At 46.8% G+C, this 15,000-nt stretch overlaps 1 protein-coding gene across 1 annotated transcript in view; it reads left to right on the top strand.

The window, feature by feature from the left end:
* Positions 1-12,085, top strand: part of plekho1a (pleckstrin homology domain containing, family O member 1a) — a 63,527-nt gene extending 51,442 nt beyond the window's left edge. Inside the window, exons 5-10 of the mRNA XM_063185115.1 lie at positions 2,690-2,788; positions 5,953-6,249; positions 8,256-8,453; positions 9,430-9,562; positions 9,816-9,902; positions 11,142-12,085. Coding sequence (XP_063041185.1) covers positions 2,690-2,788; positions 5,953-6,249; positions 8,256-8,453; positions 9,430-9,562; positions 9,816-9,902; positions 11,142-12,085 — 1,758 coding nt within the window. The remainder of the gene's footprint in view (positions 1-2,689; positions 2,789-5,952; positions 6,250-8,255; positions 8,454-9,429; positions 9,563-9,815; positions 9,903-11,141) is intronic.
* Positions 12,086-15,000: the final 2,915 nt, after the last annotated feature.

Consider the following 15,000-nt stretch of genomic DNA (forward strand, 5'->3'; position numbering starts at 1 on the left):
TTGGTGGGGGGAGTAATCAACCAGTGCTCTCCCCCATCCTCCTCCATGACTGAGGTACCCTGAGCATGGTACCGTCCCGCCGCACTGCTCCCCATGGGGCGCCACTGAGGGCTGCCCCCTTGCACGGGTGAGGCATAAATGCAATTTCGTTGTGTGCAGTGTGCAATGTTCACCTGTGTGCTGTGGAGTGCTATGTCACAATGACAATGGGAGTTGGAATTTCCCAATGGGCTTTCACGCACAATGCACAGCGTCTGGTGCTTGTATTTCCATGTCCTTCACCCCAAAGGACAACAATCACACATACAATACTTTGGTTGGCATGAAAAGGTTGGTGTCCCATCAACATTACTTACAGAATTAGGAGACTGTTGACCAAACTCTTCTACTGAACTGAATGCCACATTTCCTCCGTGTTATTGTCAACATGGCCGCCGTTTAGTGCGTGCAGTGTCCATCATTCAAGCACTGCATTTTTCCGCCATTGTTTGGGGATCATCCTGCCACTTTCAGTGCACTGGCTCAACTGAAATTTTCAGCGTGAGCGCCCTAGGCACTGAAAACAGTGCCCGAAGTGCACAAGTGCGGCATTTGAGACACGGCCATAGAGTGTGAAAATCCATATCCCTGATGATGAGTGTGAATGGCTACAGTGATGTATGTGCCCTGGCAATGACTCCCCATGTGGGAATACAATGGAGATACCACATCTGATGTGCCAAAGTACAGGGGAAAAACACTTAACCTTAAAGTGATACTGTCCCATTTTTGGAAATAAGCTCATATTACACCTCCCCTCTTGAGTTAAATAATTGAGATTTACCTTTCTCCTGTACTTTCACAACCGTTCTCTGAGTATGGTAGTGCAAATTTTACCTCCATACTAGCAGTTTACATTGAGTCCTATGAGGCCAGATGGCGGCTAACTGGTCCCTAGGATCAGGGCTCGAGTTGTAGGGGGATGAGGGGGGATACCATCCCCGCAACAATGAAAATTGTCTAAAATCATCCCACTCAATGAAAATGATAAAAAATCATCCCCCTCCAAAACATGCCTCCCTTCTTCACATATCGTGTTAAAATTGCACTTTTAACAACAACATTTTCAAAATGTTCTCGGGGGAGAAACCCCAGAACCCCCAATAATCAGAATCAATCTCTGACCATCCCCCCTGCTTTGATTTTACAACTCGACCACTGCATAGGAGTCAATGTTAACTGCTAGCTTGGAGGTAAAATTTGCACTGCCGTACTCAGAGAGCGGTTGAAAGTACAGGGAAAAGTTGGGGGAGGTGTAATATGAGCTTATTTCAAAAAAATGGGACAGTATCACTTCAAGATCATGTTACATCAATTAGATACTGTGTAACAAAGTAAGAGCTAAAATGCGCTAGCACTATATACCATATGGCAAGGTTCAGGGTTAAGGTAGCGTACATATGCACAGTGTAAATATAGGCCTAGTATTGCATTTGGCAGCATTATACTGTGTGGTTGTAGTCAGCATTCATTTCGCCAGTGTGCTGTGCTGTGCTATGTTTAGAAACACGGCTATCATGCATCATCACACATCACACTGTACCTAGCAAGCAGATCTGCCCAGTGCTATCTGGGTCATTGCCCACTGTACCTAGCACAGTGGTTCTCAACCTTTTTTGAACAAATGCCCCCTGCACCTCATCCTAAGCCTCCCAACACCCCCTTGACCTCATCATAAGCCTGCCAACGCCCCCCGTAGTATTAAAAAAAGCAAATGGACTAATGCCCCCCAAAGGCAACTAAGCACCGTCCCCTCTCAACTGTATCTTCCTCAACTCCCCCCTCGGGCTCCCCAACGTCCCCTGGGGGGCTGTACCACCCCCGTTGAGAAACACTAGCCTAGCAGAAGCCTCAACTCTGTTCTGCTGTGGCTATAGCAGCCTCAACCAGGGCTGCACTGGGGGAGAAATAGGGCCCGGGCACTTTTGGCTTAAAGGGGCCCCCCTCATAATTAGAGAAATAGGGTCCGGGCACTTTTGGCTTAAAGGGGCCCCCCTCATAATTAGAGAAATAGGGTCCGGGCACTTTTGGCTTAAAGGGGCCCCCCTCATATTTAGAGAAATAGGGCCCCGGCACTTTTGTCTTAAAGGGGCCCCTCATAATTAGCGGCACAGAACTGACTCAACGGTGAGCCCCACACCCTCGTGGGCCCCTATTTTCAGAAATGTTAAAAAAAAAATGTATATAGTTACGTCAAGTTTACTTTGATTTTTCATTTTAATTTCGAGTTGTGGCGTGTTCACATGACGTTTTCAAAGTGAAATTAAGTTTCATTCAGAATTAAAGTGAGTTAATTCTGAATTAAATGTCTCATGTAAACGTACGTAGCGTCCGAAACATTCCACAATACTAGAGGCTGTTTACTGGCTACAACTCAAGCACCACCCACACCATCACCACCACACCCACCTCCACTTGCTCCAGATCTTCCTTCCTCTGTTGGACCCCAGGAAGAATAGCTGGGTTTGCGCCCAGCTAATGGGGATCCTAATAAACTAAACTAAATAAACTAAACTCTGTTAATCCATTTCTTTCTTTATTTTTCTTTTTTCCTCATTCTTACTCCCTTTCTTTCTTTGTCTTTCTTTCTTTCTTTCTCTCTTTTCTTCTTTCTCCCTCTTTCTCTCCTTCTCTCTTTCTCTCCCTGTAGGTCACCCTAGAGGAGGAGAGTCTATGCCACCCGACGCGCGACCGTGCCAAGATCCCTCCAGGCCGACGCCTGCCCACACGCGGGCACCTCATGACCGTGGTGGGTACAGTAGCACAGCACATTACATTACATTAGTTAACATTACACTACATTACACTACAGGGCACTAGGGCAGTCATGGGTGAGCGGTTAGGGCGTCAGACTTGCATCCCAGAGGTTGCCGGTTCCACTCCCGACCCGCCAGGTTGGTGGGGGGAGTAATCAACCAGTGCTCTCCCCCATCCTCCTCCATGACTGAGGTACCCTGAGCATGGTACCGTCCCACCACACTGCTCCCCATGGGGCGCCACTGAGGGCTGCCCCCTTGCACGGGTGAGGCATAAATGCAATTTCGTTGTGTGCAGTGTTCACTTGTGTGCTGTGGAGTGCTGTGTCACAATGACAATGGGAGTTGGAGTTTCCCAATGGGCTTTCACTTTCACTTCACATTACATTACATTACATTACATTACATTACATTACATTACAGTACATTACACATTACACTACATTACATTGCATTACATTACATTACAAAATTGACCCTGTAAGTCCCAGTCATAATGAATACTTAGAATTTGATGGTGATGGTATGAATTCGTGAAAAAGGCAACATTTGTGAAAGGAATGCATGAATTCTGGAAATAAATTACTTAAACTATTACACAGTGCCCCTTTAACGCTGGTGGTGGGTAGCAGCCGGAGTTTCCACATCAGCTGCCCCAGTGACCTCTGACCTTTCCACCACAGAGCAAACACAACACAAATAGAACAAATCCCGGAACCATTTCCACCACACATGCTGCACTGTCTGCAGAAATGCTATTTTTATTGTTTGTGCTCTAATTTCACAATGAAAAGGCGCACACACACACACACACACACACACACACACACACACACACACACACACACACACACACACACACACACACACACACACACACAGTGAAACTGGGCAGATTCGGCTACACATACTGTAGCCTACGGTGGGTAAAAAAATGTCATAGTGTCAAGCTGATGACCTTAAGATTACAAGGTCAAGACCAGCCGGAGCAAATCTTGGCAAGTGCTGTTTACAGTACACGCACACACACACACGCACGCGCACGCGCACACGCACTCACGCACGCACGCACGCACACACACACACACACACACACAGAGTAGTAAAACGTGTCAGTAAGATTTCTCGCAGGGGGATCCAGTCTAGTCATATCAAATCAACTTTCCTTTTCCTCATGACCGACCACCCCCCCCTCCCCCCATCTTTGCTTCAAGTGTTTGCTGCCGTGGGTGGTTTGACAGACACAGTCACGGCCTGTGGGAAGTAATCAGAGATTAGAGCCGTGTCATATAAACAAATTAGCAGTTGCAAAAGGGAAGTACATACTAAACAACACATAGGTACATCAGTGCTTAGCAACGGCATACTAATTAAATTTCCCCTTTAATTTCCCCGCTGGTATCAATAAATTATACTCTATTACACGATAATACGATACGATACGCTTATACTTTATTGTCAGTTTTCACTGAAATTCTTTTGGCGTCCCTGAGCAACACTCGCTTAAGACAGGACATTCACATACAGTAACATCACATCACAAGACTATTGCACAACTGACAAAAAACAAAACCCTTTGATGAGAGATTATTATGATTTAATATTAATTGCTGAAGACTTAAGAATATACTTGGAGGGAGACGTCTGTATGATTTCATTTCTTTATAAACAAATGATTTATTGCATAATAATAAGCTGTTTTTCATTCACAAGGAATACTGTGCTAGGGCTGCACAATATATCGAAAAAGTATCGGAATCGCGATATCAAGAGTGGCGATATGCGTGTCGCGAAAATTACAATTATCGCCAACAAGTAAAACATTTCTGTGCAGTCCAATCACGCCCCCACGCCCCCAACACAGAACGACAAATTAATGACAAGAAAAACACCTGGCTATATTTCTAAATATCGTTTAAATGTTGTTATAGAGTTATTGCATGCCGTTATCACGTATCACACTTTATTCTGATATGGTGCAGGCCTATACTGTACCTCTACTGTCCAGTTCATAACTTGATACAAGGAAGAGGCTCCCAGCCAGGGGTGGTAGTTGCCAGTAAGCAGCACGTTATGTTTATGACCCCTAATCATGAAAGCAAACATAGTTGACCTAGTTTGAAGCCGCTGCCAGTAACAGACTGACGTGTATAGCACTGTATTCATTATGTAAAAGACGTGTCAACCCTCCAGGCATTGCTCTCATGTCATAAAAGGTGGCAAGCAGTGTTGCCAGATGTGTCTGACCAAATCCCGCCCAAAAAGCTTCTCAAAAAACGCCAAAATGCGCTAAATTCCGCCCAAAATCAACAAATTACATTGACTTCTATGGGCCCAAAACGGCTGAAAAAAACGCCAAATGGCCAATTTTTCCCATTTTTACCCGCAGACGCTCATCCCAAGTAGCCCTATTGGGCGGGCACCAGCCCAATCTGGCAACACTGGTTGCAAGCAGGGCCGTAACAAGACATTTTTCAAATATTGAGGTCAAATACTGCATGCTGCACTGCATTTTTAGAATGCTTCAAACACTTCAGTGAAACTCTTGAGTTTGTTTTCATTAGTCACTGCCCTGAGGATACATGGGGCTGGCGTATACAGACTGAATCTATCATTGTTGATCATATATCGATTTTCATCATAGATTAATTTTACATTGCTGAAAAAAATATATCCTGGATATGCTTCGTGATCCTGACCACCACCAAAATGTTGTTCATTTTGTCATTTCCAACAACTCCACAAAGTTCCTTCCAAATCCGCTCATAATTTTTTGAGCTATCCTGCTGACAAACAAAGAAACAAACAGACAGACAGACAGACAGACAGACAGACAGACAGACAGACAGACAGACCAATGCGACCGAGAACATTAGGACATGTATATGTCCCCGGTTCTCTGAAGGAGATGAGTGAGGCATCTCAGACAGACAAACCAACATGACCGAAACTAAAACCTCTTTGGTGGAGGTAATGATAATGAAGCAATGTGTTATTATTTATTATTCGATTATTTGATTATTATTGTCATCCCCAGGCCTCCACGTTGTCTGACTCTGGACCTGGCTCCCTAAATGAGGCTTTCTCAACGTTTTATATACAGAAAATAGTAATAATAGTAATAATAATACTAATTATGAAGTACTCTCCTCCCCAGGCGTCCACGTCGTCTGACGGCATGCTGACCCTTGACCTGGTACATGAGGAGGACGAGAGTTCCGCCTGGGGGCGGGACTACCGCGACTACCGAGTGGACCTGGACAAGATGGCCGCCGCGTCTGGATCTGGACCGGGTCCGGGCCGCCGCCGCTCCGGCACCGACGCCTCCAAGTTACGCGTGACGCCAGCCGCCCCCGAGGGCCGCGTGAAGACCGGTAGCCTGCCGCGCGGCAGCGAGATGTCCTGGAGCCGCCCCCCACCGCTCAGCATGACCGCCAGGCAGCACTCCACAGAGGCCCCCAGCACCAAGAGTCAGGTAGGACGCTAATCATAGTGCATTATGCCAGTTATAATGTATTATAAGCCCCCCACTGCTCACCGTGACCGCCAGGCAGCACTCTACAGAGGCTCCCAGCACCAAGACCCAGGTCAGACGGAGCTCATAGTAAACGCTGACTTCTAAGATATTGCCCACTAATGTATATATGTAGTACATACTGTACCTGTCAACACTGATCTCCCAAAATTCTGGAAAATTCCCATATTTTAAAGACAGTATTGTCTAAAATCCCTCAGCACACGTTTTACAGCGTGGAGAAACAATGCAATGAAAACAAAATAATGAAAGGAGCGCAATGAGTTTCTTCTTTTTGTTTTGTCGCACAAGTTGTCTGTTCGTGCAAAACTGTTCATGCTGGTAGGCCTACAGGTTGTGATAAGGTTAATCACATGATTCGCTGTTCCGAGGCTGTTTATGCGTTGCATGAACTAACGGTTTCTGAGGAAAAGAGTGAGCGCACAAGCGCTACGGAGCTCGAGGGTGACAGCTCGTATTTTCAAGGAACTTCAATTCTTGGTGACATCTGGCATAGTAATTTTCTGGCAGGTAGCTGATAAGCAAGACCCTCTGTCTCTCTCAAGAGGGGGTGTGACTCGTCGGACAGGGCCGTGGCTATAATTACTGGACTGACAGTGTTTTTTGATAATGTGAAAAATCCGGGATATTTCCAGGAACATTTTTTAATCGTGAAGAAATCGGGAAATGAGTCACAATTAGGGAGTTCCCCGACAAATTAGGGATGGTTGACAGGTATGATGTAGTATATGGACAGCGGGCTTCTATTGCATTCCATTCAATGAATGACCTGTTAGGAATCGAACCCGGGTCAGCAGTGTGGTAACCCAGTGCCCTACCTGTTAGGAATCAAACCCGGGTCAGCAGTGTGGTAACCCAGTGCCCTACCTGTTAGGAATCAAACCCGGGTCAGCAGTGTGGTAACCCAGTGTGGTAACCCAGTGTGGTAACCCAGTGCCCTAACTATTAGGCCATGGCCAGTACTGCCAGATTGGGCTGGTTCCCGCCCAATTGGGCTGCTTAGGATGGCCGTGTGTGGGAAAAAATGGCATTCATCAGAAAAAAACGCCCAATTTTTGCCATAGAAATCAATACAATTGGGCGGGATTTTGTGGTCCTAGGCGGGTTTTGAGCATTTTTTGGGCTGGAAATCATCAGCCTCATCTGGCAACCCTGGCGATGGCAGGGCCATCTTAGTGTTTCTCAACAGGGGCTCTACAGCCCCCCAGGAGACGTTGGGGAGCCCTAAGGGGGGCTTTGAGAAGGATACATCTGAGAGGGGGCAGTGCTTAGTTGCCATTGGGAGGAATTGGTCCATTTTAGTGGCCATTTGTCTTTTTTTTTTCTTTACTACCTGGGGGTGTTTATTCAAAAAAGGGTGAGAACCAGTGCTCTATCTGAAGGCTTATTAGTTTACTCCGGAATATAACATGTATTAGCATGTGTTCTTTCAATGTCAAGTGCTCCCTGTTAAGAGCCTGCTGCACACCCACGTACACTGCCAATTCATGGTGCAAATATAAGAGTAGCAGCTATCAGAAGCTAAAAGTTGCATATAATGACACCATGAGACTGCTGATGAAAGATACCCAGATGGTCAAGTGCCACCTGTCTGTTTGTCCACTCCAATATCCCTGGGTGTGATGCAGTCCTGAGAAATGTAATGTTTAAATTCATGGGACGACTGGATTGCTCCCAAAATAGCATAGTTGTATCTCGTCAACCCGACCAAGAGTTCTGTAAGGTTCTCTTCTGAGCTCAGGCGACATTGGAGAAAGTGTCTTTATGTTTGATGGCTGTAGGCCTACCCTGTGTTTTCATTTATTTTATCGTTGTCTGTCTCTTATTTAACCTTTTGTAATTTGTATATGTATGATATGTATGATATGGACCATTGTGTCTGTCGCAAATAAAGAATGATAACATCCCCATATTTTACTGTGCAGGTCCACACCCCGCCGGCGCATGCTCGCACGCCGCAGCCGGGCAAGAGGGCGGCGTTCCAGGGCCGGAGCCGGTGCGCGTCGATGGACGACGCCCTGTCCCGGGGGGGTGGGGACCGTAGAGGAGGCGGGGCGACGGGCCGGGCGCGGGCGGCTGCAGCAGCGGCAGCTCTGGCACACAGTCCCACTGGCCACCTGCAGGTAAGGGTGGCCGATATGACGATATACGTAGAACTTGAAAGTCCCGCCCCTTAGTTCCCAAGGGACCTAAGCTGACCATCTAACAACATGGTAGCGAGTAAATATCTTCCGATCTCAGTCATTACATGCACTGGGCTACAAATATGCAGTTTAAGAGGATAGATAAAGATTAATCATGCAGAAGTATCAATGTTTTGTTCTGAGGACGTCTGCATGAAAAATGTGAAGAAACACAGCTTTCTTTTGTTGGGGTTCGTACGAACAATGTAACAAAAATATCAGAAACAACATATGTGGAGCTCGTGGCACAACTCGAAGGGGATCGAAATATCATTTTAATACCGCCATTGGATTACATGCTACGATTTTCGGCTAAAAACGCTGTTGAGGTCCTATGAAATCGGGGGAAGTGACATCACTTTCAAGCTCTATAAATCGTGAATCGTGATATCAAGAACAAGATCGTCTCGAATCTGCCAAAGTGAAGAAATCGTCTGTAGATTGTCTTGCAGTGAGGATGTTAACTATCAGTATCAAAGTGATGTTTACTTACTTGTGTTGTTGTCTTCACATTTATTCTTTACATTATTGTATTTTAATTGTGCACTTTCTGAGAGTTTCATCAGTGTGTTAACATTTTGTTAACTGCAAATTACAAATTGCAAGCATATCAAAATTGTTTTTTGCTGTTTTTATTGTTTGGATGGAAGATCGTGATGAAAAAAAAAAAATCAAAATTGAGCTTTCATGTTAAAAAGTTGTGATATCAAGCATTCATCATACTGCCCGAAACGTTGCATTAAAAAAAAGAGTAACGGGAGCTTGGTGTAGCAGACTTTTCTTTCCCTTTTTCATGGTATTTTTGCTGGTCCTGCACCCAATCTTTTTGAGACGGATGTGCGTGTTTTTCTCTTTTTGACTAAAAAAATTGTGATTTGACATTTTTGCCATATCGCCCCCCACTGGCCACCTGCAGGACCTGATCGACCAGCGGCTGCAGCGCACGCAGGAGCTGCTAGCGGAGATCCACGAGCAGGACGGCGGACCGATGCTAATGCTACACCAGAGGCCCAGAGTCGACTCCGCACACGTCATCCGCGGAGGTGCTGGTTTGTTAAAAAATTATTTTCTGGTTAACGACTAACCATTCGTGTTGTTTCTTTATGTGTACAGTCCCCTCCAAAAGTTTTGGAACAGCAAAATGTTTGGGTTTGAGTCCAGAAACATAACTTCTGAATGTCATCTTTTATTTCCTGGTATTTATTTCCTTTTATTTTCCTGGTCTCATAGGATCCAATGTTAATTGCTAGCTTTAATTCAATCATTTAACTCAAGGAGAGGTGTAAAATAAGCTTAGCTTAGAGATCCACGAGCAGGACGGGGGACCGATGCTAATGCTACACCAGAGGCCCAGAGTCGACTCCGCACACGTCATCCGCGGAGGTGCTGGTTTGTTTAAAAAAAATCTTGGTAACACTTTACTTAAAGCCTGTATCTATAGTAGGCTGGGAACTCCCATACTGATTTTAGTTCTACACAATCATTTCGATCTGAAAGACAGTCTGGCGAGGATGACTCATAACGGCCAAGATCATGGTCCCTGTGTCATAATGGCCAAGCATTCCGACCTTTACAGTTTCTCCATCCAATCAGAGGGCAGGGCAGTGTGTCATAATAGCCAAGTATTCTGCCCCCTACGGAATTTACAATAGGCAACTCCCCAGACCAAATCTCACTAGTGGTTAGGTCTGGTGTTAACCAGGCAATATCTATTGCGCATTATAAGCGCATTTATAACAAATTATAATGCGCGTTGTAATTACTTACAATGTATTATGACTACTACACTCATAATGCTTCATGATGCTTTATATTGACAGTTATGAATAAGCATGAATCGAGCTTATAATGCTTTATAAATCAAAGGGTGTCATGAGGGCTCATGACTGGCTATAAACTACCTAACCATTCGTGTTGTTTGCTTATATACAGTCTCCTCCATAAGTTTTGGAACCGCAAAATATTTGGGTTTGAGTCCAGAAACATGACTTCTGAATGTCATCTTTTATTTCCTGTTATTTAAATCTAGATGTGTTAAATAGTCTTGGATTCATCACCATTTGTTTTACACCACAGCATGTTTTAGGTGAGCTAAAACCCATAACATATACAAGTCTAGAAGCACTCAGAGAGCGCAGACCTCCGCCAAGAAAGCTGCTTGATAGAACATTTGGCTATGTTACACTATATTTTAATTTTAAGCCTCTGCCTTATTTAGAAACTGGAATGTTTTGTAAACAGACAAACAGACCAAAAACATTACCTCCTTGGCGGCTTGCTGGTCTCATAGGATTCAATGTTAATTGCTAACTTGGAGGTCACACTGCCATACTCAGAGAACGGTTGAAAGTACATAAGAAAGGTAAAACTCTATCCCTTAACCCCTTAATGCACGGCGTACCTCATGTGGCACGCTGTAATAGACATTGAAAGTTGACTACTATAACTACTATAGTACTACACTACTATGGCCTTTGGTAATACAACGACGTGGTCATGCCATTCTGGTAACAGGTAATTTATAAAGCCGTGTCCTAAGGGGTTAACCCAAGGAGAGGCGTAAAATAAGCTTAGTTCCAAAAATGGTAGTACAGTGTCATTTTAACATTAATATTTCCCCCCCCCTAGATCATGGTGGCGGTGGCGTGGACTCCCCCCGACTGCGTCACCTGCGAGGCTCCGACTCGCCCCACTCCTCCAGCAGGGGTTCCGGCTCACCCCACAGCAGGAGCGACAAGGACTCCCCGCGGGGAGGAGGAGGAGGAGGAGGAGGAGGCAAGGATTCCCCCCGCAGCAGCGGCAGCAAAGGGAAGGAGTCTCCCCGCGTCAAGGGCTCCAAGTCTCCCCGCAGTGGCAAGGCGAAAGACTCTTCACGCGGAGGAGGAGGAGGAGGAGGAGGAGGGGGAGGCAAGGGGGCCTCGGATTCCCCCGGTGGTGGCGGGAACGGGAACAATGCCAGCAGCAGCAGCAGCAGGTCGCCCCACCTGCCACACCTACGGAGCCTGGACCTGACCCACCTCAGGGGGTCGGACTCGCCGCTCTCCACCGGCTCCGGCAGCGGAGGGGGCGGAGGCGGCAGCGGGGGCCCCAACTCGCCCCACCCTAAACCCCGAGGAGGAGGAGGCCCCATGTCGGAGCTGCTCCTCCTCAAGGCGGCCAGCTCTCCTCACCTGCACCTGCGAGGGGCGCTGCGTGGGGACTCTCCGCTGCGCGAGGGCAAGATGGCGGCCGGGATGGTGGCGGGCGCGGGGGGGTCGGACTGGGAGGTGCGGCGGGCGGCTGCCGAGCGACTCCTGCAGGAGGCGATCAGCTCGTGGCAGGAGGCGCGGGAGGTGCTGGAGGAGGTCAAACAGCTGCAAGAGCGGCAGCGGAGCGCCGAACCCCCGACTGCTGCTGCTGCTGCCGTCGCCGCGACAACCACTGTGACGTCATCACCGCCGACGGCAACCAGCAACGTGGCGACCACTGTGACATTACCACCGGCGGTGTCCTCCTCGGCAACTGCTACTACGACGACGACAAAGCAGGCCACGCCCCCCTCTCACAGCAGCCCAAGCACCAAAGAGCCCTGACGTTAGCCTGATTATCATTGACTTTCGAATCCCTTGGAGACTTGGTCTGACCAAGAGCATAACAACTATCATTTCCTAAACAGCATGGTTGACCTGCCTACCTTGGTTTACTAATGGCTGTATGCTTCCAGATAAAGTGGGAGGAGTACCCGTTTTTTTGGGAGCTCAGAAACGATATTTGTATTGCTCTTGGCCTGACTAGAAGCAAGGCTGAAGATGTTGCGTCACTAGGAGGGCACAGCCTGGCGGGGTCAAAGAATCGTATAGGAGAGAAAGATATGTCAAACTCTAACCATCCAATGCAGAGGAGAGTTAGTCTCCTAAGGGGGCGTTGTCCTTTCCTTCTTCTCTTTTTGTGGTATTTTGCGCAAGAAGTGCACTACCGCCATCTACAGCACTAAGGGAACGCCATGTATTCTCAACCTCAAGACTCTGACGTGCCCTCTTGAGTAGAGCTGATATAAAACCCGGACGATCTGGTTGGAGAGACTCTGACGTGCCCTCTTGAGAGCGTCAAAGAGCCATATAGGAGAGAAAGATACGTCAGGCTCGTTTTTTTTCCGGTGTCCATGTGATGTCGCGTGAGCGCCCCTTTAGGAGACCTTTGGTTCAGAGACCTTCGGAGTCTTGAGGTTGAGAATAAATGGAGGTCCCTTAGCGCTGTAGATGGCGGTAGCGCACTTCTTTGTGCAAATACCACAAAAAGAGAAGAAGGAGGAGGAGGGGACAACACCCCCTTAGGAGACCGAATTTGAGCACACTCCTTCGCATTGGATGGGCGTTCGGGAGTTCGGGATATCTTTCTCTCCTATGTGATTCCTTGACAGCATGGCGATGCCACACACTGCAGTGCATGCTGGGAAGGGTCAGTCCTCCAAACCGCCAAGAACGGCGATCACCTGACCTGGGGGGAGGGAGACGTTTTAAGCACACGTAACCGGTTGATGATCGAGTCCTATTATCTCACTTGTCTTGTTGTTCAGCTCTCCTTTGTTATTATAAATGAATAATAATAATAATAATAATAGTAATAACAATAATAATAATAATAATAATAATCTAGTGGTGTTGCCACTCTATGCTACTCAGATGCTGATTGATTGATGATGATGATGATGATGATGATGATGATGATGATGATGCTGATGATGATGGCGATGATGATGACGATGGCGATGACGAGGATGATGACGATGATGATCTTCTGATGGGCTATCTTATCTTCCGATGATGATGATGATGATGGGCTATCTTCCAATGGTTCTGGGTACCGTTTCTCGATTCTTGTCGTTGCTAACCGTCTTAAGACCGTCTTAAGACCGTTGTACCTTTCCCTTGGATTTAGTGGTGGGCGTCGCTGTCAAGAGACAGTTGAGTCGCTCGTACGAAGGACTTTGTTAACGACGATAGCAAAGACGCTTTCGAGAAACGGACCCCTGCTTTCCTACGTGGACATTTTGCACTGACGTTTGTTTTGAAAAAGGTCGCCAAGCAGCTACATGTGAGAGAGGATTGAACCTTGTACTGCACACGTTCTCTGTGTTCCACAGGCTCGTATTCTGTTGTTATTATCACACAGATCACACACACACACACACGCACACAAATTCACACACACACACACACACACAAACGCACACACACACACACACACACACACAGATACACACACACACACACACACACACAGATACACACACACATACATGCACATGCAAATGCACACACACACACACACACACACACAAACATACACATACACACACACACACGTGTGCGCGCACACACACGCACACACACACACAGATACACACACACAGACATGCACATGCAAACGCACACACACACAAACATACACACACGCGCGCGCGCACACACACGCGCGCACACACACACACGCACAGGCGAATGCAAACTGCTCACTGTCCCACTTTCTCCAAAAGGAGCCTGCAGCCGAATAGGTTTTGGGTACAGAGGGTGTGTGTGTGTGTGTCTGTGTCTGTGTCTGTGTGTGTGGATATGCAGTTTTGTGTGCTTGTTTGTTTGTTTGAGTCTTTGGCTGTGACAACTCGTGTGTGTGTGTGTGTGTGTGTGTGTGTGTGTGTGTGTGTGTGTGTGTGTGTGTGTGTGTGTGTGTGTGTGTGTGTGTGTGTGCGTGTGTGTATGTGTGTGTATGTGTGTGTGTGTATGTGTGTGTGTGTGTGTCCTCTGAGCGTTCCACAGGGCGTTCAGGCCTATACAGTACTACTGTGAATATGCATTTCATAACCTAACACACATAACATCAACAAATGCCTGTTGTTAATATCCATATGCTTTTCTTCTTTTCCTTCCAATGATAACTAACTATTTGTGTAATCTTTTTTGTGAGCGCGTCTCTGAGCACTTTTAAAAAAACGAATAAATTTGTTGTTTATCTCTCAGGAGTTGTTTCATTTTGTCGTCAGCATGGTTGGAACATTCACCACTCAGTTTTTCCCAAACTGGGGGCCGGCACATCACTATCACACACACACACACACGCACACACACAGATACACACACAGATACACACACACACACACACACACACACACACACACACACACACACACACACACACACACACACACACACACACACACAGACGCACACACACGCACACACACACACACACTCCCTCTGAGCACACAGTCTCAGCGTTCAGCGTTATGTTGGCGTTATTGTTCTTCATAAGGGGGCGGCAGCATCAGGCCAAAGGGGGCTATAATCAGCAGAGATTGGCTCCCCCTGTGGGGGGTATTATGACATCATAATTACAGGTTTACTCATGATTGGCTGTTTGGTGGATCAACGCTCTATTGGACAGCCGGGGGGTGGGGGGGGGTTCAGAGTTCAAGCTGTTGAGGTGAGTGTGGGGCATAGAGGTAGAAAAT

This window comes from Engraulis encrasicolus, chromosome 20 (genome assembly GCF_034702125.1).
Source record: "Engraulis encrasicolus isolate BLACKSEA-1 chromosome 20, IST_EnEncr_1.0, whole genome shotgun sequence".
In the NCBI taxonomy this organism is placed as follows: Eukaryota; Metazoa; Chordata; class Actinopteri; order Clupeiformes; family Engraulidae; genus Engraulis; species Engraulis encrasicolus.